Genomic DNA, 27,735 nt, shown 5'->3' with positions numbered 1-27,735 from the left:
CGATGTGCGAATGCGATCCATCACATCGCGCCTCCAGCTGATTCTTGAATGCCTTCCCATCTACCTTATCACATCACAACCCTTCCCTACTCGGGGGCCAATTTTTAACACCAACCTACCTGCGATTGCGGTTTGTGACATGCAAGGGCCAATGGAAGCTTTCCACTTGGAACCTCCTCATTCACTGAAGGACCTTGCCGCATCATCCAATCCTGCCGTGTGAGCAAGTCAAACCTGAACTTTGACTTGCTATAAATTTTATATATGAGCTCGAATTTGAGTGTCGTTTGCACTATTGGAATTAGAATGACAAGCTCATCGATCTGAAGCTAATTTTATCAAGATTTTGAAACTTTGATTTTTTAGCCTAATTTTGATCACCTGATCACTCCTCCCCACTAAAGTATTTTTGACCCTAAAAGATCACTTTCAATTGATCAGCAAGTGAAGTTATAGTTCCCTCACCTTTCCAATCTCAATCCACTGATCACTGAATTGGAACTTGTGATCTCCATGATTCTTGTCGTGTCTTTTTGTGTACTAGCCTTTAACCTTTTCAAGTTGTTCTTACACTATTTTATGTACCATTTGGAGTCATTCAATGAAATCTTTTACCTTGTCCATTTTACTACCAGTAGCAACATACTTCTTACCAAGATGATACAATACATTATGATGCAAATGGTAAACAAATTCCTCCACTTGATTCCTTTGACTCAAGCTTGAATATACATCTTGAAAGTATGTATTTTTCTGAACATAACTTTCATGTAAAACAAAATGATGCTTGATGAAAGTAGTTATACAAACTACAGGCCTAGAAAGTACATCAACAAACTTGTCGCTTATACCTTTCTTATACCTTTTGACCAAGTGGAATAATAGAAGAAAACCCATCCAATGGAAGTGCCTTTGTCATTGCAACTTAAACACTTTATCATTGAAAATCTCTGAATGAAAGGAAATGGGCTTACCATATTTCAAAAATATTGTGCCCATGGCATAGTCACATATAGCAAACTGAAACTTAAATGACTGTCTCAATTCTAGAAAAGCAAGTACTGGAGTTGTACTGGTCTTTTGTTTTAAAGCATCAGATGCCTCTTGTTGTTTGCCTCCCCACTACAAGACTTTTAGCACAACTACCAACGAATGAAAATGAACTACAATAGAAGAAAAATTAACAAAATGTATCTTCCAACATTGGGTTTCTCCGAAAAAACCTCTTATCCAAATGATTATCTTGAGCATGCCTACGTAAATTGCGAGCAGACCAAAGGCATTTGCAGCTTCACAGGGATGTATGATTCTTTCACCTGTGTCTACAGGAATGGAGTCAAAACCACCATAGACTTGTACGGCTTCAATCTTGGAGAGGTCTAACTTTAGCTCACCTTCTCCATGTCCCACGCAGATTGCCAAAAATACTTTGGGAACCTGAACACACTTGGAAGAACTAATTTCATGAATCAAGTTCATCAAAGAATTTTTATCCAACATATACTTTGACATCTTTAGAAACAAATGTTCTTGACATATGACATCAAGTATTTTTTTCTCACGCATGACATGTTCATAATGAAATTTTTTGAAAATGAAAATGTCATCCAAATAGATGATCCTGTCTAGAAATGGCTTCATCACATCTTTCTTCATATGCGTAAAAGTAGTAGGAGCATGGCAAAGACCAAAAATCATAACAAGTCATTCAAACAAACCTTTCTTGGTTTTGAATGTCGTCTTCCCTATATCTCCTTCAATAACTCTACTTTGATGAAAACCACTTCTTGAATCCCATTCATGGAAATGCTTACCATTCTTCTTAGGCACCAAAACAAGAGGTGCACCACATGGTAAAGGAGTAGGCTAAACGATCCTTTTATTCAACACTCCTTGGATTTGCGTCTTAATTTCTGTGCTTTGTAGAATTTACTGCAAATTCTCTACAAATCTATGTTTGAGATCTATGTAGAAAATCTAACTGTAGATTAACTTGATAATGCAATATACCAAAGAAAAATACTATAATCTACTCCTACTATCAAACTTGTGGAAGCTTAAGGATTAAGCAAGATCTAGCTAAACACATATAACTAGAAGAAGAAGAATCAATACACATGAAACACATAAAATACTCAGGGGAAAGCCTCAGCTAAAAATCCCACTATCTGTATTATCATACAAGGTGGAAATACATCAAGATTACACAAACCTTTAGCTCTCACAACTAGCCAACTCTCAGCAATCCTCCTGGATGCTCACAGGAAATCAAAGCTTCTCACAAGCCTTCTCCTCTACCCTCCAAGCCTCCTATTTCCTTGCGTATTTTCTCCTGGGTGATCCAGTTGTTACCAAGTGTAACACTAATCCCACACCCTGTAAAATTGTGCAATCCTCAAGGAATCATATTCCTTCTACATGGATGAGTTTCCTTTATATGAAAATTACTCCAACCTATAGTACATTGTCCCTATCTTTAATCTCAACTAGGTCTTTGTCTAAACTGACATGCATGAGTTATTTATGAGAGAATCTTCAGTTATCTAGAGTACACTAGTTGCATGCATGCATGCATTAACTAGTTAAACTCACAATTAGTTCCTCAAACTATTTGGAACTAATTTAACTAGACATAACTCAGTTAATTGAGCTAACTAATTACAACTCAAATACAACTCATCCTTATCTCCTTAATTAAGGGATAATCTCCTTAATTTAAGGGATAACTGTTGTATGACTTCATAAAGACTTCTAACTTGAATTTCTCCAATTAATTAACTCAAGATGAATTAATTAATTACTTTTCAAGCAGCTAGTGAGACTAAATGCGAATTTTAATTCTCAATTTTAATTCAAGGACAAACTAAAATTGGAATATTCTGAATGTTATTTTTAGAATTTCTAATTTCAGCATTTCTTGTTGTTATTTTCAACACTCCCTCTCAACAAGAAAGTAATTCAACTCGAGTGTTGTTGCTCCAGCAACTCCAGAAACAAAAAATATCCAACCTGAATCAATATGATGCATCTATCATCAAAGTCTCTGACTACTATTACCTCTGTCAACTGAAAACTTTGTGCTTCCACTAACTCTGCCTTTTTGCACTGTTGTCAGTTCTTCTCTGCGCTCTTCAGTATCTAACTACTCTAGCCTCTGTCACTTTGATCTTTGACTGCATCAATCCCACTACTTCCTCCCGCTACTGTGTACTTTGGGCTCCCGTAGCAAGGTACAATCCATGAGATAAAACCTCTCAATGGACCCTACCCAATTTCAGGTTTCTTGGGACTATCACTTCACATCCCCCCACCTCACACCTGGAGGTATGGCTGCATGTGATCCCTCTGCCCACTTCTCCAATTGTTGCTCCTCCACAATTGTCTGAGACTTCTTCTGGGATTGCATGTTGAGAGGTAATTTACTCTCCCTCTCAACCACCAAGTCTCTAACATTTTCCTTGCTCCTCAAGGCTTTGCATGCATCTTGAACCTCAAGAGCATACAGGTTCTTGACTCGTGAACCGATCTATTTCACTTGTCTCGTGGTGATGTGTCTAAGGAAAACCTTTCCCTTACTAAATACAACATCGTAGCCTTTGTCCTCCAACATCGCGATCCATACCAAATTCTTCTTCAGTCCAGCCACATACTTCACATCTATCAAGGTAATAAGAGCTCCATGCTCCCTCTGAAAAGCAATCGTGCCCACTCCTGAAACACTATACCTTTCATCATCACCCATCTCTATGCGAATCTTGAGGTCTTTCTCCTCCAAGGTACTAAATAAACTTTTATCGCCGGTCATCTAGAATGAGGCTCCACTGTCAAGAAACCAACAACTACCCATCATCGATGACACCATGCATGCGATGAGAGTAAATTCCATTTCGAACTGGGAGGCTAATGCCTCACCTTACGATCCTTCCAAGGATCCCTTCTTAGACTTCTTCGATGGACAATTGGTTGCATAATGACCCGTCTCATGAAAATTAAAGCATCTCACTTTAGACTTGTCAACCTTCTTCCCTCCATGAGAATAATTTTATTCGGAATGGGGTGCCTTCCCCTTCCCTTTCCTTTCCTTACTCGCTAAGGCAAGATTTTCTTCATCATCCTTGGATGAAGAACCATCTTGTGTGCTCCTCCTGATCTCCTCCTGCATGAGATCCAACCACAGTCGTTCCCAATATGGTAGTTTCTCCCTTCCATTCACAGAGTCCTGGTAGCTATTCCAGCTCTTTGGAAGGCCAAGGAGAGGGAGGCTCACCATATCATCATTAGCAGTAGTTATTCCCACACTTCCAAGCTCATCTCTATAGGTGGCGAGCTTGTTTAGATATGTGGAAATAGTATCGTCGTTCTCCATCTTGATTCTTTGAAGCTTATCCTTGAGAGCCAATTTCCTCTAGTCGCTACTATTCTGGTAGAGGTCCTTCAATGTCTTCCACATTGAATATGGAGTATCCTTCCCATGAAGACTCAAGACAATATGGTCTTGAACTCTCTCAAGGATGATCTGTCTCGCCCTCGCCACACACTTCTTCCACTCAGCCAACTCTTGTGCATTAGTTGAAGCTGGATTTGGGATTTCTCGATCAATGAAATCCTTCAAGTTGTTGTCTTCTAATACAGCCTCCATGTGATCTTTCCATGCTATGGAGTTCGAGCTTCCATCCAAGGCATACTCAAGTCTCAAGCCATAGAATGCCATTGACCAACCTAGAGTATGAGATGAATTCGATTTGCACCTGCAATCCCAAACTTCAAACTCTGAATTCTCTTCTCAGGATACTGTTCACAGCTTTGATAACCTTTGCTCTAACACCATGTATAATTTCCTGCAAATTCTCTACAAATCTACCTCTGATCTATGTAGAAAATCTGACTATAGATTAACTTGATAATGCAATATACCAAAGAAAAATACTATAATCTACTTCTACTATCAAACTTGTGGAAGCTTAAATATTGAGCAAGATCTAGTTGAACACATATAACCAGAAGAAGAAGAATCAATACACATGAAATACAGAAAATACTCAGTGGAAAGCCTCAGCTAAAAACCCCACTATCTGTATTATCATACAAGGTGGAAATACATCAAGATTACACAAAGCTTTAGCTCTCACAGCTAGCCAGCTCTTAGTACAATCCTCCTGGATGCTCATAGGCAATCAAAGTTTCTCACAAGCCTTCTCCTCTGCCCTCCAAACCTCCTATTTCCTTGTGCAGTTTCTCCTGGGTGATCTAGCTGTTACCAAGTGTAACATTGATCTCTCAAACTGATCTCACACCCTATAAAACTACGCAGTCCTCAAGGAACCTTATTACTTCTACATGGATGAGTTTCCTTTATAGGAAAATTCCTCCAATTGATGTAGGTTTTAACCCCATACATAAATTATCTGCATATGAATTCTAAAACACAGAAAATAAAAAATGCGAGAGCATAACACATAAAACACATATACACAGAGATTTTCCCCTGGATCCCAAAACCAGGACTATCAGCTTGATTTTTCATTATGTTCCTTTCAATGTTACAATACATATTTATACATGCCGAAGCATCCAATACCATGGACTGAAAACCATCACGTCTAAAACCATGTGTGAAAATCATGCACAAAACCATAAGTAGGTCCACCCAACCTAATATACGGTCCAAAAACAAAATTTTCCGGGGCACTGCCCCGGACCCCATAGAGTGGGGTTACCTGCACCCCTCAAACCCCCTATGACCCCCCCCCCCCCCCGGCCCGGTACGCAATTGACACAATGAAGGGGGTGCTCCACCCCCCGTTTAACTACATCGGCTAATTGTGGAAAGAATATAACTCAACCCAAAATTATCCCACTTGTTGTTTTCTTTCCATAGGGCGCCACAAGAGAGCTTAGTCATTTATCCAGCCCTGCAACGCCCATTGTTTCTCTACAACAAGAGAACTTCTCAGAGCTCACAAATTTTGTCAATGCATCTGTAGTATTCTTCAAAGTGTCCACCTTTACCAGTAACACATTTTTGTCTTCTCTCATATCCCTCACAAAGTGATATTGAACATCAATGTGCTTTGTCTTTGAATGATAAACAGGTTTCTTTGCCAAGAAAATTGCACTTTGGTTGTCACAGTCTATCCTTATAGCTCCCTATAGTAACCCCATATTAGAACACAATCTCTCCAACCAAACTACTTCCTTGCTTGCATGAGTGGCTGCCATGTATTCTACCTCTGTAGTTGATAGTGCCACTACAGATTGTTTCTTACTCATCCAACTGATTACACCTCCAAATAGGTTAAACACAAACCCACTTGTAGATCTTCTATGATCCAGATCTCCAGCCCAGTCTGCATCAACAAAGCCAGAAATATCCAACACTTTTCCCAATCTTGGTCTTCCTTGGTATCACAAACCAGTATCACTAGTGCCACGCAAATACCTGAAAACCCGCTTCACTGTTGTCCAGTGCTCCTTACTTGGTTTTGACATAAACCTGCTCAATATCCCACTGCATGTGCAATGTATGGTCTAGTACAGACCATTGCATACATCAGGCTACCGACTACACTTGCATATGGAACACAGGACATGTCCTCTTCCTCTTCTTATTTCTTGGGACATTGTTCAGTAGATAACCTCACACCTACAGGAATAGGAACCTTCACTGGTTTACTATCCTGTATATTAAACCTCTGCAGTATTGTCTCGAAATACTTCCTCTGGTTTAACTAGAGCTTCCTCTTTTCTCGATCTCTTTTAATTTCCATGCCCAAAATATAGTTTGCAGCACCAAGATCTTTCATGTCGAATTTGAAGGACAATTGGGTCTTGAAATCCTGGATAATTTCTTTGTCATTTCCAACCAGCAACATATCATCCACATACAAGACCAAATAAATAACACAGTCACCAATTAATTTAAAATACACACTTTGATATGCTTTTATTCTTATGAAGCCAAGTCTCCGTATAAATGTATCAAATTTTTGATACCACATCCTTGGTGATTGTTTCAACCCATACAGAGACTTCTTTAATTTCCATACCAGTTCTTTCTTACCCTTCACCGCAAAGCCTTCAGGTTGCTTCATATAGATCTCTTCTTCTAGATCCCCATGAAGAAATGTTGTCTTCACATCCATCTGTTCTACCTCAAAATCAAAAGCAGGAACAACAGATAAAAGTAATCTAATAGAAGCTACCTTGGCAACAGGAGAAAAAATAGCACCAAAATCAATTCCTGGCATTTGGAAATAACCTTTTGCTACCAACCGAGCTTTGTATTTCTCCACCTTTCCTTCTGCATTTGTCTTCTTCTTGAACACCCATTTGCTGCCAATGGGTTTCCTTCTAGCCGGAAACTCCACTAGATCCCAAGCCTCATTTTTGTGCAAATATGCCATTTCATCAACCATGGCTTCTTTCCAAAATTTTCCATCCTCTGAATCTACTGCTTCCTTCACAGTTCTGTGATCATCATCAGTAATAGATAAAGAAAAATTGGAACATAAAACAAATGGACTATACCTTTCTGGCTGCCTTCTTTCTCGAACTGATCTTCTCACACCCACAGTTTGTGGCTCTTCATCTTCTGATTCCTCCTCTGTTAGAGTCTGATTCTTCCTCCTTAAGCTCAAACTCTATCTTCTTAGGTTCCTTTGGTTGGACTTCATGTTTAATAACATCTTTCACCTCTCTGAACACCACATCTTGGCTGTACACAACCTTCCTTGTTACTGGGTTTCAAAGCTTATAACCCTTTAAACCATCATTATACCCAATAAAGATGCACTTTTCATATTTACTATCCAACTTGATTATTTTCTCCTTTGGAACATGTACATATGCATCACATCCAAATACCCTCAGAAGTGAAAGAGAAGGTTTCTTACCAATCCATACCTTTTGTGGAGTCTTATCTTCCAATGCTGATGAAGGTGATATCTTGACCAGGTAACATGCATTCTCCGCTGCCTCCGCCTAGAATTCTTGTCCTAACCCGGCACCACTGAGCATGCTTCTTGCCCTTTCCATCAATGTCTTGTTCATTCTTTCTGCAACTCCATTTTGCTGAGGTGTATATGGAGTAGTCTTCTGTCGTGTTATACCACACTTCTTACAGAATTCTTCAAATTCCTTACTGCAAAACTCTCCACCATTATCTATACTCAACACCTTTATCTTCTTCTCTGTCTGGTTTTCCACCAGAGCCTTAAATTCTTTAAACCTACCAAAGACTTCAGATTTCTTCTTAAGGAAATATATCCATGTATTCCTTGAGAAGTCATCTATAAATGATACATAGTACAAAAACTTACCCAGTGATGGAACCTTCAGAGGTCCAAACACATCACTGTGCACAAGCTCTAATATATGTTTCACCCTCTTACCACTAGAGGGGAAACTCACCCGATTCTGCTTCCCATATACACAATTTTCACAGAAATCGAAATCCAGAGAGCTTTTACTCATACCTTCTACCATACCTTTACCATGAAGTATTTGAAGTCCATTCTCTCCAATATGTCCAAGCCTTTGATTCCATAGCATGTTCTTCCCTCCAGATACCACTAGATTTTCTACTCCACTTTCAGAAACCACAAAACTACTGCACTTATCAATAACAGTGCTACCTTGTAGCTTGTACATAGTTCCAATTCGAACTCCCCGCATCAATACCAGTGTTCCCCAAACCATCTTGCAGACATCCTTCTTGAACACTATTTTTACAACTTCATCATCCATCTTACTTACAGAAATCAGATTTCTGGCTAATGCAAGAATATGCAGAACTCCCATAAGTGTTCTAACCCTTCCACCTTGCAACTTCAACTTTACTTTTCTGCGACCAACTATTCTAACCTTCCTTTCATCCCCCAAGAAGACATCACCACAATCATATTTCTCATACTCGCAGAACCACTCTCTATGGGGAGTGAAGTGAAAGGATGCACCTGAGTCAATCAACCATGCCTCATGATCTACATGTGTACTTGAAGAAGACAAATACACATCCCCACATTCATCTGAGGTGGTTTTCACCTCTGCAGAAGGAGCATCATTAAATCCCTTTCCTTTATCAGAAGCTTTAGATTTACAATCCCTTTTGTAGAGCCCTTCCTTTCTTCATTTCCAACACACCACCTTTACAGGTTTTCTTGGAGATTTGGATCTCCCTCTAGATTTAGATCTCCCACTCGATGACTTATTTTTGTTTCTTTTCTGGGACCGTTCTCGTATAGACAAGGCATCACCATTCTAGCTCTCCATATTTTTTTGTCTCATCTCCTTTGTCAGCAAAGATGAGACTATTTCATCAAACTGCAAGGCAGTTGCATTGCTACCTATTGCAATAACTAAACTATCCCATGAATCTGGTAAAGAACAAAAAGAACTGATGCACTTATCTTCATCTGAAATTTTAATATCAACAGATAATAACTGGCTTACCACAGTATTAAATGTGTTCAGATGCTTTGTCACCAAGTCTCCATCTTTCATCCTTAGGTTATACAGCTTTTTAAACAGGAACAGTTTATTCACCAGAGACTTAGATTAGTACAAAGTCCCTAACTTGTCCCACAAAGCCTTCGTCGTAGCTTCCCTTGATACATTCAGCAATACTGAATCTAAGACACACAATCGTATTGTTCTCTTTGCTTTCTGATCTAACTTCTTCCATTCTTCATCAGATATTCCCATTGGTTTAGTACCCGGATCTACCATGATCCACTGATCTTTATCCACCAACAGATCCTCCATCTTGAGTTTCCACAACTCAAAACTCTGACCATTAAATTTCTCGATCTATATCTTTCCACTGCTCACCATCTTCTTTCACCACCAGAATCGATCTCACAGATCTCCCACTGAATAGGGTCTATCACAGGCTCGAGAAAAACTTCTCAGCAAAGCCAAAACAGCGCTGATACCAAATGTAGGTTTTAACCCCATACAAAAATTACCTACATACGAATTCTAAAACACAGAAAATAAACAATGCGAGAGCATAACACATAAAACACATATACACAAAGATTTCACCCTGGATCCCAAAACGAGGACTAACAGCTTGATTTTTCATTATGTTCCTTTCAATGTTACAATACATATTTATACATGCCGAAGCATCCAATACCATGGAACGAAAACCATAGCGTCCAAAGCCATGGACCAAAAACCATCACGTCCAAAACCATGTGCGAAAAATCATGCACAAAACCATAGGTAGGTCCACCCAACCTAATATAGAGTCCAAAAACAAAATTTTCCAAGGCGCTACCCTGAACCCCATAGAGTGGGGTTACCTGCACCCCTCAAACCCCCTGTGAAACCCCCCACCCCCGCTACGCAATCGGCGCAATGAAGGGGGGGATCTGTCCCCCTTCTAACCCCTCATTTAACTACGTGGACTAGTCGTGGAAAGAATATAACATAACCCAACAACTAATAGTACATTGTCCCTGTCTTTAATCTCAATTGGTCTTTGTCTAAACTGACATGCATGAGTTATTTATGAGAGAATATTCAGTTATCTAGAGTAAACTAATTAAACTCACAATTAGTTCCTCAAACTGTTTGGAACTAATTTAACTGGACATAACTCAGTTAACTGAGCTAACTAATTACAACTCATCCTTATCTCCTTAATTAAGGGATAATCTCCTTAATTTAAGGGATAATTGTTGCTTGACTTCACAAAGACTTCTAGTTTGAATTTCTCCAACTAATTAACTCAAGATGAATTAATTAATTATTTTTCAAACAACTTGTGAGACTAAATTTGAATTTTAATTCAAGGACAAACTAAAATTGGAATATTTTGAATGTTATTTTTAGCATTTCTTGTTGATATTTTCAACACGCTTTCCATCACTGACATCATGTACATGCCGATGTTAGGAAGAAGACACTTTTGCTACAACTGTAACTCAGGTTGGATTCCCCTATTGGGAAGTAATCCCTTTGATTCCTGAAACATTTAATCAAATTGGTTAACATTGTCAACCAAATCAGTTTTCAAATTCGAATTATAACCATCAAACACTTCATAATCAATATCATTCTCGGGTTTGATCATGAGAAGCACAAGATTATTGCTCAAATTCACCAGTATTTTCATCTTCCCTGCATTAACAAGTGAAATATTCGTTTTCTTACTGTGAGCTCTCACAATATATTCTACTCCATTTTTGAATAAATGATATTTGTTTTCATGTCGATGGAAAATAGCTTTTCTCTCATAAAGGTATGGGTTGCCCAAAACAATGCCACATATATCTAACGACACAACGTCAAGCTCCACTTCATCTATGAATTTTTCAATGATAGCTAATTTCAGTTTACACTTTCTCGTAACCTACAATTGCACATTGTCACACACCCATCCAAGCAGTTACGATTTATGATGTGGAAAATTTTCCATATTTAAACTCTTGACAATGTTTTCAAAGATAAGATTAGCTTGAGAGCCATTATTGAAAAGTGTATCTATCTTATTATGTTTTGAGATCACCCTTATATGAAAAATTTATATTCTCCTCTTTTCATTTGGAGTTTCATTTTGCGAGTTTGAAGAACTAGTGCTGGAAATGGATTCCTTTCCTTGAAACCCCATGGTTTTGATTTTTGTTTCATCACCCGATTCGGATCCCAAATCCTCTTCTTGAGTGATTGCAATTGTCTTTTCTTTTCCTTTGTTGTTGAATTTCTTTGGTTTCATTTCGAGATGAACCTTCCAACAGTGAGCTTCATCGTGACCTCTCTGGAACAATGTTTACATATTGTTTTCTCTCCTTCCTTTTAATGGATGCATTTTTATTTCCATTGAAACAATTTTCTTTCTCTTTGCCCTTAAACATATTTTTACTACCTTCTTCTCAGATGCTCTTCCCTCTTGCCTCAAGATGAGTGGCTTGCACACACACATCATCTAGATTACTGGGATTAAACATTAATATACTATGCCTAAGGTAACTATGTAAACCCCTTATGTACTTCAGCAATGTGTCCTGTGATTGAAATTCTACACCTAACATCAAAGACCTTTTTATGAATTCTTGGGTGTAATCTTTCACATTTTGACCTTTAAGTTGTCTAAAGTTCTGCCAATTCATGATGGCTTTCTGCATATAAGCTAGAGGGTAGAATTGTCTTTTGATTGTAGTAATGAAATCATTCCAAGAAATAGATGTCTTACCATGTTTTTTAATCTCCTCTTGGGTCTTTGATTCCCACCATACAAGTGTTGCACCCTCCATTCTCAAGGAAGCTAACTGAATCTTTATGTCATCCTCTTTAAGGTTTTGAATCCTATAATAGACCTCCAACTAATGAATCCAATTATCAAGCTTCTCTGCATTCACTTCACCATTATACATGGGCAACTCAAATTTAACATCAAGTTTTAAAAAATGTGATTTACCAGTTCCTTTAGAAGAATGATAATGAGTATGAGTAAGGGTTGTATTAATGGAAGAGTGTGAAGATTCTTGTGAAGAAGAAGATGAAGAAGATGGTGGAGAGGGTGGAGGTTTGTCTCCATTCCCATTACCTCCTTTTCCATTACCTCCTCTTGAAGAGCCTTCTCCTTTGGGAGGTTTGGAACTTTCTCCTTGCAACCTGCTATTCCTCTCTTCATAGAGGACCTTCACCATCTCTATCATATCAAAGAAAGCCTTTCTAAATGTCTTCTCATCTTCTATCATGTTTGTAGTTTCTCCTTCATGAGACATGATCTCTGGAGTCTCAACTGCAACTTGAGGCTGAACTAGTGTTGGAGATTGTGGCAACCTTGCTCTTCTTCCCCTTGACCCAACGTCAAGGCTTCCAACCAACTTTCCTTCACCTCTTTTGATTTTTAACCTTGTAAGGATGACATAAACTTGCAAACAATCAAATCCTTCTTTAACATAACAACACCTAGTGCTTTGATACCAAATTTGATCTGATTTAGAATATTAGTTTGCATTGCTAAGATCTTCCTCATATTATTAACAAAATGATTTCATTGTGCTTAAGGATTCATGAATTTTTGTAAGTGAAATGAAGAGTTTTTATGTTAGTTTTATGAGCAATTTAACATAAATCAGAAACTGAACAACAACATGAACATGTACAGAACAAAATCAAAAACACATTACAATAGGAACATGATAAATGAGTTCAACCCTCCTGGGTTACGTCTCCTTGGTCCAGCTTCCAATGGCTTGGGCATCTCTATTATCTCAAAAGTGTAAAAATTTGTGTTTACAATGCTCAAATTCTTCTAAAACATACTCCAATCAGTCCAGAATGTCCAAAAATGGTTATCTAGCCTCTTTTTGCATCCAATTCAGTGAAAAACTGAAGAATTTATGACTTCCCCTGGTTTTCCCATTATTCGCTCCACAAATTGCCCCATTTCAGGCATGATCCTATAAATTAGACCCAAAAACGCGCTAACTCAGCAAGAATTTTGCCATGCAACGGGCCATTATTTGTCGGCACCGACTGTCCATCGCAAATCGCAACCAGCAGAGTCCTACGGTCTTATGGACTATGAACCAGGTGGGTGATATGTGATTCTGATTCGGTGGACCCGAAAAAATCTTAACTGGAGCTTATAAATGTATCACATTCAGGATCCTTTCACAATAGGCAGAGTACTAGGGTCTTGTATATGCAAGACTTTGCACCGTGTTATGATTTATGATTGCAATATCGCATCACAACCCAAACCCATCGAGGCTGATTCGGTAGTGCTATGCGAGATGTGCGATCACATCGCAACCCAATACCTGTCGGGGGGTGATTCTGTAACACCTCCCTTCACTGATGTGTGATTTCAATCCATCGTATTGTGCCTTCGGCAGATTCTTGAATTCCTTCCCACCTGTCTTATCGCATCGCAACCCTTCCCTGTTCAGGGGCCGATTTTTAATGCTAACCTGCCTGCGATTGCGATTTGTGACATGCGGGGGCCAATGGTGGCTTGCCACTTGGAGCCTCCTCATTCGTTGAAGGACCTTGCCACATCATCCAATCCTGCCATGTGAGAAAGTCAAACTTGAACTTTGACTTGCTATAACTTCTACATACAAGCTCGGATTTGAGTGTCATTCACACTGTTGGAATCAAAATGACAAGCTCTTCAATCTGAAGCTAAATTATCAATATTCTAACACTTTGATTTTTTAGCCTAATTTTGAGCATTTGATCAAGTGGAGACCTTAAGCTGATTGAAATTTCTTGGCTAGACTGGAGGTCCTGATGCCATAGAATCAATCCTATGGGCTACTATTTATCTGTTGTTATGGACACTGAAATATCAGGGGGAGAATCAGGCGTAATTTCCATTCTCGAGGTTGGGACAAGAGGTCTCCAGTTGAATTCCTTGGTTGTCTATGTTTAGCAAGATAAGTATATTGAAGTTCTTTAAATTGTATAAAATATTTTTCTTCTAAACTGAATTTTGTTTTCTTAAATAGATGAATGAAAAGATAGACTTCATCTATATTATTAGTTTGATGAGATTAGATGTGTTGATTTGTTTGATAACCAAGGAAACAAATGTTCTATGTTTTCCTTCCAAATAAAGAAATAAAGCAATTGATAAAAACACGCACAGAACAATTTTTAAGTTTTATACAAAAGAAATAGAAATTAATTGCAACCTAACAGTGTTATATGTATATGTCTGAGTCAAGTAACTGAGACTCATATTCCTTGATATATATAACATGAATATTAATCACATGATAACACACACCATTATACAAAGTGTTGACTCTGACCGTTGATGGAGGGGTCTTGCCTACCTCTATCGGCCAAGAAGGTAAGATATAACTATAAACAAAAAATAGATAGGCAGTATAGATCAAATAAGTCACATGTTGCAATGCAAAAAAAAGTTAATAACAGAGAGCAATATGCACACAAGGTCGAGGCCAAAAAGTTAACCCAGGAGTTGAACTGGAAGTTTACGAACAGAAGAAGCAACATAATTATGTAACTATTACCCAACATTAAAAAAATAAACATGAGGAATATTGATTGTTGGTAAGGGGGTTTTAGAAGGCTGGTGTCTAGAGGGAAACTGGTTTAGTCCCGGCCAAGCCAGACTAAGCCAGCAGCCCGGGGTCCATTCTAGTTCCTAACCTTTGGGAAAAGATTAAATGCCACTGCATACAAGGTTCTACATAACCAATGTAATCTGAATGAACAAAATACCTAACCATAACAAATTAACAACATTATAATCTAAACTATATAGAAAAAGAAATAACACTTTGTACATATACAAATATAATTCACTTGAATAGAGATTCTTATATAAAGATCCAAAAGTTTTGATGATGTCCCACAATATAGAAAAAAAACCATAACAGGGGACGACAAGAACAGCTACCCATCTTCTCACAATATATTACATAAATAGATAAAGTGTAAATAAAGTCTCCAAAGTTAAATTCGGGTTTACATTGCCCAGTTTCCCACATCTTAGCGACCTTTACAGGTCTTAAAATAACCATAGACGAAAGTCTCAGAGCACATTTGTAAACCCTTGACTTAACAAACGAATTTATTGACTAGCAAGAAACTAAAAGTAACCTTCGAAAAACTAAAGAAAGTATTCGATAACACCTAGAAATAAGAACCTCAAGTTAGGTTAGGTTGTTGAGCCATCAACATGAAATTTCCACAATTTTTTTAGTCGACCTCCAACCCAGAAAAGGGTCACTCACCTGGGATATCTAACCTCCAACTGCCAACAAGGAAACAAAAGGAAAACACAATTAATCTCCATTCCAGAAGCCGGAAAGGAAAACATAAGGGAAAAATGGTGTTGGACCCGTACTTGATACTTGGAAAGGAAGTATGTCAAGGTTGTAACCTTAAAGCTAAACACAAAAGAAGTAAAATAAGTAAGCACAACACACTGTAAGATCCTGGTAAGAGAGCTCACAAAAGTGAATGGAAACTTCTAATATTAACTGAAGCCTAAATTCGTTTGAGATATGGTCGTGGTTCTGCAGGTATACATCCCCTTCCATCGGACCTGTGAGCATATGGATCGAAAAGCTTAGAAAACAGTAAATAAAGGTAGGGAAACTTAAACCAACAGAGTTGCATGTAAGCCAAGTGAAGCATACCTATGAAAGTTCATAAACCCTTCTTCTATTTGGAACTAGTGCAGAGCTCTCACAACAGGCAGCGATGAAAGAATGATGAATAAAAGGGTTGGAAAAACTAGGTAGTTATCAAAACCCCATGGAAGAGGGTTGAACGGTCAAATCCAAACCCTAATGAATCTATGCTCGGGATTAGTCTTGTTGTTAATCACTATGTGCTGGGAAGGTTTGATGGACAAGTGGAATCCAGATACCATGCCATTTTTGTATGTTTGATTATCGTACTATAACCATACATTACCTTAAGGTGATCTAGGCATAGTAACGAACCACAAAAAAATATAATATGGTGTACCTCACTGAATTAGAAAAAATCATGTCACGAAATAGCCTGAAAGGTTCCAAAACCCCAGTGCTAATAGTTGGTAAGATTAGGGAGGTGGGATTTATAATTTTTTCGGAAGCAGTTTCATCTACCACTTCCAGATGTGTGGCATTTTCTAAGCCCTAAAAGAACAAGCCATGTGTATTTAAACCAATATTGAATAGTAATAATAATAAATATTATGCCTATGGGGCTTTGGATTGATGGTGAACGGTGCACTGTTAAGGCACTCCTTGCGATAGGTCATTGGTTCAAATCCCCCATGGGTGCTTACCTACCAAAAAATAATAATAATAAATATTATTATTTTATTTTACTTTTATTATTGTGACAATGTTTGCTTTGATAGATGTTACAAAAGTAAAGTCTAATTTATTTTCTAGACATAAGGATTATAGATACATAAATCAAAATCATTGAAATCGATTCCCTAAATTATATGACACTTTGATACAAAAATAAACCCTATAAAAAAGAAGAGCCTAATTTTTTAGGCACGAGGACTATAAATACATGAATCAAAATCATTGAAAGCGGATAAAAAGAAAATCACTCTTCTTTTTTATTTTATTTTCAATTAAAATTTTTTATTTCATTTTTCAATATATTTTTTTAAATTTGTCTATAAGAGACTCATGCTAGAGGACAACGATAACTATACAAAAGTGAAGTCTATTTTTTAGACGTAAACACTATAGATATATAAACAAAATCATTAAAATGCGATTCCCTACTTATCATACAAAAATAGAAATATTTGTGGTATTAGAAATTTCTTTTATTTACAAAACCATTTGAAAAAGATATAAGATATAATTACGCTCTGTGAATCTTTTGTGTCTATATATAGCTTTCACATAAACAGATTCAAATTTTCCACAACAAATTGACAATTAGTTATTTTTATGCATGGAAAATTCATTAGCATTTTATGCCTTTAAACTCATCTTATGAAGAAAACTAAATCAGTTACAATCCTGTGTCTTCTTCTCGGACATTTATGATCACAATGTCATCATGTTGGAATGGAATGTTGCGTTGGACTCATCCATAAGACCCTTTAAATTTAACCCAATATGGCTCGATGATTTGGATTTTCAGGCACTGGTTCTCCAGTCTTGGTCCTCTTCGGCTAATTCTCTCTCTGAATGTCCCATTCTGAGGATCAAGGACAAACTTCTGCGACTTGAAAAGGTCGCCAAAAGATGGATTTTCAACAAGAATGCTTCCCTCTGTTATGAACTGAATTATATAGACAAGGAAATTGCAAGGCTTTGGGAACCAATCACCCCCAGACTTTTCTCTTTCCAACAACAGCATGCAATCCTAAAACTAATTACAGAAAAAGACAAAATCCTTCAAACACAAGAAGAAGCTGATTGGAGGCAGAAAAGTCACCTTGCATGGATCAAGGGAGGAGATCGTAACACAAATTTCTTTCTTCAGGCAGCCTCCAAAAGGAATCAAATCAACTCTATTTAGGCCATAAAATATCTTGCAGGGAACATTCATACCACTGATATGGAGATTAAAAGGGAGGCACACCGTTTTTTCAAAGATTTATATAAAGAAAGAGTGGATGACTACTTGTCAGAAAAATTGAGTCTTGTTGAAATGCTTCCCCTCATGGTCAAAGATGAGGACACGATGTTGCTGGACCATCCGATCTCACTGGAAGAACTACTCCAAACCATCAAAGAGATGGCCAAAGACAAAAGTCTTGGGCCTGATGGCTAGCCGATCGAACTGTTCCTCTTATTTTTCGATATGATGGGACTAGAACTAGTGAAAATGGTGTAATTTATTTGTGTCTCTTGGCATATTCCAGGTGCTATCAATTCCACCTTTCTTACTCTTATTCCAAAGAAAATAAACTCTCTCTCTTTCTCTGATTTTAGGCCTATTTCATTATGTAATTTTGTTTACAAGATGACATCTAAATCCCTTGCTAACAGAATTAAAAAGATTTTATCACCTCATATCTCTTTGGAGCAGTTTGGTTTCTTGTCTAACAGGTGGATCCAAGATGCCATTGCAATTGCACAAGAGTGCATTCATTCGATCAAGATGAAGAAACTAAATACATGTCTCATGAAGTTTGACCTCCGAAGGGCTTTTGACTGTGTGGACTGGGAATTCCTCACACTGATTTTATATAAGATCGGCTTCAAGCATAGACATGTTCAATGGATTTTGGCCTGCATATCATCTGCGTCTATGGTTGTCCTCATTAATGGCGTGCCTTCCCAATTCTTCAAAACTCATCGAGGCCTCAGACAAGGATGTGCACTATCGCCTCTTTTGTTTATATTAGTAATGGAAGCACTTAGTAGAGGTATCAAGAATAAAGTTGATGCAGGGGCCATCGTGGGATGCAAACTCACTAGAGGTTGTAACATAACCCATCTAATGTTTGTGGATGATGTATTGTGCGTTGGAGAAGCCAAACTCTCTATGTGGGCAACTTTTCATAAGATTTTTGGTGACTTCAGCAAAGCTTCTGGCCTCATAATTAATCAAGAAAAAACAGAGCTAATTTCTGACTCTGCTAATTCCTCGGTGATGACTGAAGTTGCTGATATATTTGGAGTCAAAATCATACTCATGTCTGGGGGTTTCAAATATATTGGCTGCAGATTAAAGCCTATCAAGTATTCCATTTTGGACTAGGATTGGCTTATTTCTAAATTCAACAAAAAGTTGTCTAGCTGGGATAAGAGATGGCTCTCCTTGGGTGGAAGAGTGATAATGATTAAGGTTGTCCTGATAAGCATTTATGTTTACTGGATGCACCTCTTCCATATTCCTCAAGCTATCATCAACAAAATTGACTCCATCATTGCCAAGTTTCTTTGGTCTGGAGTGGGTGTTGCGCTGAAGTATCATCTAACGGGAAATATTGTGAGGTTTGTCATGAAAGGTGGATGGGGTATCATTGATTCATGCAGTTTTAATTTGGCTCTACTGGTGGCAAGCATATGGAGGCTTTTCTTCATGAAGGGGCCTTGGAAAAAGATCATGTTCGGGAAATATATCAAGCAGGCAAGCTTGGAGGAGTGGATTGTTGCGGGGATCCCTTTGGCTGGAAAACATTCAAAAATCTAGAGTAGTCTCTGACCAACCATCCCTTGGCTTTGCAGCAATTTGAGTTGGAGGGTGGGTAATGGACTCTGCATTAAAGCGAGACTAGACGCCATCAAAGGCCTCAACAACTGCCACCTTCTCCCTTTCACAATCATCAATGACCTTAAAGAAAAGGGGTTAGACACTCTTGTTAAAATTTTGGAGTGGTCGTGGCTACGTGTGGATGCCCATTCTTGGCCTCATGCCTGGCAGATCAGACTTTCGGAGGAATTGGTGGCTGAATGGGAAAGGTATCATAGCATGCTTTGCATGGCTGGCATAAACATATCATATTGGGTTGATGTTCTAGTGTGGGGTGGACACCACGGGAATGACCAGATTTCGGTCAAGGAAGCATATGAACATATTACCTCCACTTCCCAAATACTTCCCTTCTCTGACATTACCTCTATGTTCTAGAAGTGGGATGCCCTCTATGTTCTAGAAGTGGGATGCCCCCTTGAAGATAAAGTGCTTCTCGTGGCTAGTCATTCAACCGCATACTCACTTGGGACAATCTTCTTAGAAGAGGCTTCATTGGTCCTGGATGGTGTTGCATGTGTAGACAATTCTTTGAGGGCTATCTCCACCTATTTATTCATTGCCCCTTTGTTGTTGATATTTGGGCTAGGGTTGCAACAATTTTGGATGTCCCACAGATCAACAATGCTCCCTCTATTCTTGAATGTTTCTGATTATGGAACTTCAGAGCAAAAACTCATAGAACTCTTCCCCTCTATGTACTTTGGGGGATCTAGCGCGCTAGGAATGCTCTGATTTTCGAAGGCATTCGGCCAGCGACACTGATCACTGCCATGGACATTGCTGCCCATTTCATGGAAATTGGTCCCTAGACTCCGAAGCACTCTCTACGAACTGTCTCATATGTCAATCTGACTGACATCTACCCTATCTGCTTCTTTGATGGTGCCTCCTCTGAAGGGACTTGTGGATGCGGCGTCTCACTTCATTTAGACCCCGCTGTCCGATATCATTTCTCATGGCACGGTGGTTGGGGGGGAAATTGCATAGCTGAGTTGATTGCGTTGTGGGAGGCTCTCAAGTGCTCTTCATGGCTGGGCATTGACAATATTCTTATATCCGGGGACTCCCTAGTCTTAATCAATTGGATTCAAGGTTGTTGTTCTCTTGAGGTTCCTGCTCTTTGCAACTGGATTGAGTCGATTCAGAACATCCTCCCCTCATTCTCTGACGTCTCCTTCCGCCATGTTTTTCGGGAGCAAAACAGGGAAGTTGATGTGCTCTCCAAAGCTGGCCTCTGCCTTTGCCTGGGCTACATGTTCTTTGAAAAATTCTCAGTTGACCGAGGTTATGGTCTGGGCTTCTTTGAACTTTAACTTCCATCTGTGGCGTGGGTTTTCAGTCACTGTTTACATAACGGTAAATTGACTATTTTATTTTAATTAAATAATTCTATTTTTTATGTTATAGACTACATCACAGAAGAATACCATGTGAAAAAACCATGGGTTGTGAAAACCATGAGTCAAAATATTTCATAAGGGTAAATTGACTATTTTAATTTAATTAAATAATTTTACTTTTTTATTCTATTTTATTTCTATAGTAGTATTTCTGGTTTTATTTTTTTATTTTTATGTAATTATACCCAAATATTTTATTAATATTTATAAACATTAGTTTTTTATTTAGTTTAATTTTACTTTGTTTATTAAAGTTTAATTTTATTTTGTTTTTATGTAATTTGAATGAATCAAAATGTTAAAGATTACAACATCTCTCCTATATTAGGGAGAGTTTTTAAATTTTATTTTATTTTTATTTTTATCTAATTTGACCAAGTCAAAATGTTTAACGGTACAAGACATGACATGACAACATATCTTCTATACTAGACTATGACAACATATCTTCTATACTAGACTAGAGAGTGGCTCAAGGTGCAATAAGTTGAATATTTTACCTCTAAATTTTTAGTTTGAATGGGTTTTCCTAATTTTGAAATCATGTTTTTAAAGAAATACTTAAAAGATGTCTGTTTTGCAAATGTTATCATTTTAAAAGTTTCCAAAAAGGGAACTATTAAAAGATGCAATTTTTTTTAAGAATTGGTTTTTTTAAATATAAATAAAATTAAAATTAAATTTTTAAATAAAATAAATTGTTAGGATATCTAAATCTCTTTGTCCTTCTTATTACTTTCAAAAGTTTATATATATATATATATATATATTTTGTTGATTTTATGTTTTAATTATTTTTTAGCATTGTATATTGGAAAAATTATAATTGAATGTAATTTGTTACCCAGTAAGGTGTTTATTTTGAAAAGAACTTTCCTCAAATCCATTTGTTATCATTTTCTTCCCTCAAATCCATCTGTTATCATTTTGAGCCATTAAATTATATGTTAGACCAGTATGGCGTTTATTTTGAGAAAAACTTTCCTCAAATCCATTTGTTATCATTTTCTTCCCTCAAATCCCTCTGTTATCATTTTGAGCCACTAAATTATATGTTAGACAATTGGAAACATGTGATTATCATAAGCAAAATAAATTAGAAACATTCGATCATCACAAACGTTCTTTAGATCTTTATGAAGTTGTCCCTACTTTATGGAGCAACTGTTCAACCATTTCTTTATCAACCAGAAATGTTTTTTAATACGGGATCTGTCATGGACTCCGCTCAACTAGATGTGGCATAATATTGATGGCCATGGTCATCTTTTTTAAGTGAAGTAATAAGCAGCACATATTCAAATGGGCAAACAACTTGACTTGTCATTGGTGGAGAAAAAATAAAATGAGTTTTTAGTGCCTTTTGTTATTTCTATTTCTATTTCTATTTTGTCGAAAGTATAGTGAAACGCTTGCTCTTGATTCATTTGAAGTGGAAATGCAAAGTGAGGTTGACATTGCGTAATCTTAAATGCAACTTACGGGTGTCAATTAGTTTTGGATAATTCAAGACATTTGTTCAAGTCCAGCAAGATCCTGGTCTGTTTGAGAGTTGGCTCAGATAAAAGGTCAAATTTCTAATCGTGTTTTTTATTTTTATTTTTATATTTTTACTTAATTTTATTTAAAAGTGACTAAATTGGTTAGAATTATAAGTTTGAATTTGGGCATTTATATAATTTTATTTTTAGTATAATTTTTAAAGTATTTAATTTATTTATATTATTAAAAATATATTTTAAATATTTAATATATTATTATAACATTTAAGTGTAAGTATATAAAATAAGTATAATCTATTATATAGAGTAAATGTTACCTTACTCATATATTAGTATAATTATATAAAGTAAATGGTTAGTAAATGTAGATAGGCATAATTCATATTAAGCATTTAAACATTTTAGAGATAATAGATAAATGAATGCTTTAAATTGTGTGAAAGAGAAATGGTTTGAATAGTTTGTTGTGAAATGAGAAATGGTTTTTGGGCATGTGGTATTGATGATGGATGGTATTGGCCCATAGTATTGTAACAAAGTCTATTTACAAGTTAATATTATCTATGGTAAAGTGGTGTACATATCTATGGTTAAAAATATTGTTATTGTGTGCTTATTAATTAAATTTAAATATGGTTAGAGAATCATTATTTTAATTTATAATGTAAAATGGATCTTAACTCATAGCTACTACTTATATGTTATATATTTTTATGTGATATGTATATTATGATTTTCTATTATCTAAAAAGTTTCTCTTAATTTTATTAATGAAAACAAAATTACAATATAACAAATTGAATTTTATTATTTTTACAACATCTCCTTGCTCTATATTATATTTAATATTTTATTATTATTTAATTGAATGGAGATGTAAATGTTTACAAATCCTTTACATCTTATAAATTGAACATATTGAGCAAACATGTAAAAAGGTTTACATACTTTCTTACATTACAACTACGCATCTCCTATATACTAGGTTTTTTATTTTTAAATATTTATACATTAAATTGATCAAAGTTCATGAAAACGGATTAACAAAATAGATTTCATTCCCAACAAAAAACAAAGATTAGTATATGCTTTCTACAATATCAATAATATCAAAAAGCTTCATTGTACAAATAAGAGAGTGTAAAAATGCTTTACACTTTTACTCACATATCTGTGTGAGAATAGGATACTCCCTTTATTAATTTGAAGGTTTGCACAAGCAAATTAAAATTCCATATTTAATGTGTACAAAATTATAGGGTCCTCATCCATACTCGGAGGCCAATTATATACAAAACAATATTGTAAATATGCTATATCCCCTTACTGATACATCCATGCAAGAAGAGGAATCTAAGTATCATTTTCAACTTACATAAAAAATCATTTAGATCTTGTCTTGACCAATCCAATAACTAAGTCTAATCTAGCCATATATTGTGTTTATATGTGTTGCCCAACATTTGTTTGATCACCCAATTATGATGATTTTACTACATTACTCTTTTTCATTGGAGACCCAGAGAAGCCAAGTTCTCTGCAGCCTAAAGAAAATACTACAAGAAAACTAAGGATGTCAGAATGAATAGAAAGGATCGCAAGAGCTACAGATTCTATAGCGAGATCGAAGCTCTTTATGTTGGAGTTTTTGTGAAGAATGGCAGTATTGAAAACGGTGTCAATAGTGGAGCTTGTAGTGATAAAAATATTGGCAGTGAAGGTTATGTGAGAAATTCATGTTCTATATTGATGCACGACATCAATCAATTATAAGAGGAAACAATTTTGCCAAGATCCACAAATACAATTCACAACACAAGACAAAATTTGTCTTCTGGTGGTACTTCTACAAAAGAAGATTTAGGAAAATAAACATTAGAGCTGCAAATTAATAGGGAAAGGAGAAAAAAGGAAATAAAACCTGATTTTTATTAAGGATTTGCTAGGGAACATGATAAAATGTTGGATGGAATGCCAGGAGAGTTCACAAAAGATATTCTTGGAAGGAATAGAGAAAAGAGTTTGTGACAGATTAATAAGAGAAGAAGCTTGGAAATGACAGGAAATGGCTAGATTGAACAATGAAACTAAGCTACGTGCATAGGAACATGTTCTTCAATCAAGTCGGGAGAAGGCCATTATTGATTTTTTGGAGAAACTCAGAAGCCAAAATTTTAAGTCAGATCTCGATCTCATGGCAACACCATCACCTCCTAAAGCTCACAAGGATGAGAATAAGACTGAAAGAGGAAAACCTGACCTACATTATTGGAGGTGGCATATATCTGAAGTTTATGCATTTGTTAAAATTGAGAAGTGATATGAACCAAAGGTTCATGGAATCAAGACCCAAGATAACATTATGTGAAGAGACCTCATTTGCAATGTTATGCATGGGCCAAGCTATATTGGGAAAATGCTCATTGTTTTTCTCTTTCTTCTACACCCGTGAACAATGTTATTGATGATACTAGAAGCCCCAAAGGTATATGTACATGTTGACCCAAATTCAAATGTTATGGCACTGAACACGAGTTTTTTTGGAGTGGACTTTGTAGAAAGAGGGGCTTGAGGAGTCATTACAACAAACGCACAAACTAAAGAGAAGTACAAGGTGTTAAATGTTTGGAATGAGGATGGCAGGACCTAGTGATGAATTGCAAGAGAAACAAGCCAAATATTATTCATGTGAGCCTGTTTGAATGCATGGAAATGGATAGCACACAAAAGATACAAAGCCATTATAGAAGAAAAATCATGCAGGTTTTCAAGCCCATGATAGAATTTTGAAAGTATGTTATGAAAGGATTAGCAATAAAGGGTTAGTGGAGAATGTCATACTTATTTTGACATTGTGAACTAAAACTTCTAGCTTGAAACTTTTAAAATATGGTGAAAATGGTTTATTGAATTGAAGCAAATTGAACAAGTTTTTCATGTGGATTTTTCTACCATGTCTCTTTTGTTCAAATATTCAGGAAACACTTCAAATATTTAAACCCCAATGATGCATATATTTAGTTGTATATGTGTCAATTCAAGGGTTTCCAAAGTAAAAGGATCGGTGTGGGAAACAACGTCATGGTAAAATTATGTTTTGTTATGTAGTAATTATGCTTTTTGAGATACAACCATATCCTCATTTACTCTAAAATATCTCACCATAAATATCATTTAAGGATGTCCAAATTCTTTGTTGAAATTTTTTTCGTTAGGGTTTCCATTTCAAGATTCAATCCAATTACAACCCATTATTTAAGGAGGAGGTCTAAGTTTAGTCCAGGAAATCTTGTTTCAAGTTAGTTTTTAACACATATTTTAGTTGCAAGAACATTAGTCAGAACCCAAGAATTAAACAACATGTACACAGAGTTGACATTGTACTTGGCTCTTGGCAAGCTTGCATTTTTGCAATAGGAAATACACCCTACAAATATTCAGGAAACCACACAACCAACCTATGTTGGTAGTATTTATATTGGGGTGCCTGACTGATTTAAACTGAAAATTATTTGTAGCCTAATCTAGTCATATATTTTGTTTCTATGTGTTTCCCAACATTTTCCTAATCACCCAATTAGGATGATTTTACTGCATTACTCTTTTTCATTGGAGACCCAAAGAAGCCAAGTGCTCTGTAGCCTGGAGAAATCAATTTTCAACTCTTTTTTCTTTTCTGTAACACTAATGGAGACTAGTCATACTAGGCATAACATAGAGACAAAATGACCTTCCAAGTTATTTTTAACCTTGAAGTTTACAACTTTAAGTTTGGATCCTTCCGGGAATTCAGGAGTAAGATGAATCGTGTAGGTACTCTTATTCATGATAATTGACACCGATATTACATTGTTGTGTGCTCAAGAATAATGTCCAACCTTGTCATTTTATAGTCATATATTCATCAAATATGGAATTCTATATTCATGGAATGTCACTAATAGTGTAGCATGCATTAGAATCACATCCTAACTCTGTTATTTTAATTTATGTGTAGTAATATTGCAGATATGGGGTTCCACATAAGTGCAAAGAAGTGCAAGGAAAATTTTGAGAATGTGTATACTTACTACAAGAAAACCAGGGATGGTAGAATGAACAGAGAAGGTGGCAAGAGCTACAGATTCTGCAGTGAGATCAAAGCTCTTTATGTTGGAATTTCTATGAAGGATTGTGGTATTGACAATGGTGTCAACAGTGGAGCTTGTAGTGATAAAAATATTGGAAATGAAGGTGATGTGAGAATCTTGAAAGCGATAGGAAATGGCTACATTGAACAGGGAAACTAAACTACATGAATAGGAGCATGCTCTTCAATCATGTTGGGAGAAGGCCATTATTGAATTTTTGGAGAAAATTAAAATGTTATGGCACTAAATGAAATTTTTTTTGGAGTGGATTTTATAGAGAGGGGCTTGAGGAGTCGTTTCAGCTACTCTTTTGTTTGGAACAACTGTTTTAGTTTCCATTGCTGAAGATGGAGGACAAACACATGAACCAAAGAGAAATACAAGGTGTTAAATGTTTGGAATGAGGATGGTGGGTCACTGAGATCCTCACAAGCATTTGATTTCATCAAAGAACATACATCCAAAGGAAGAAAGATCAGTTCAGGCACTTTGACTACATCCTGGTTGAATTTTATATAGCTATGTCCATATCCGAACAAGTAAACTACATTTTTGGTGTAGAATCTATAAGTATGACCAAGGTAACCTATGGCATTATCAGGCCTCACGTTCATGTTGGTCATGGGGACATTGACAGCAAAATACTTTGGGTACCAAGTCATAGGCAGTTTTCCACCTACAACAGAAAGAGATTTGAGGCGCAATTTCCATGCATTCATATGGGCGCTGAAAAAAAGTACTCGACTTGTAGTGAAATCTAGCAAGGGTCATCCCAAAAGTTGCAAAAATATTTGATGTGTGTGGATTTCAAAAACTAAGATGACATTTTTACTTGGAATGAAAGCTCAAGAAAGAGAGTACTTCCCCCATTTCCTGGATGGTAAATTGGGTAAACCATTGGCCCTGATTCTAGGGCATGAAAGCTCAGGAAAGGAAACATAGTACTTTCCCAAGAAACAAAAAACTTGTTTTTTCTAGAGCCTTCGCCTCCAATGTCAAGTCTCCACCTACTATTGACATCATCGCATTTGTATAACA

At 36.6% G+C, this 27,735-nt stretch overlaps 1 protein-coding gene across 1 annotated transcript in view; it reads left to right on the top strand.

The window, feature by feature from the left end:
• Positions 1-26,856, top strand: part of LOC149250716 (uncharacterized) — a 41,576-nt gene extending 14,720 nt beyond the window's left edge. Inside the window, exon 3 of the mRNA XM_089453725.1 lies at positions 26,576-26,856. Coding sequence (XP_089309851.1) covers positions 26,576-26,856 — 281 coding nt within the window. The remainder of the gene's footprint in view (positions 1-26,575) is intronic.
• The last annotated feature ends 879 nt before the right edge of the window (positions 26,857-27,735 follow it).

This window comes from Pinus tabuliformis, chromosome 7 (assembly GCF_031772625.1).
Source record: "Pinus tabuliformis cultivar Carrire ecotype Pingquan chromosome 7, CPIR1, whole genome shotgun sequence".
Lineage (NCBI taxonomy): Eukaryota > Viridiplantae > Streptophyta > Pinopsida > Pinales > Pinaceae > Pinus > Pinus tabuliformis.
Note: the sequence above shows the minus strand (reverse complement) of the source record. Positions and strands in the feature narration are given on the sequence as shown.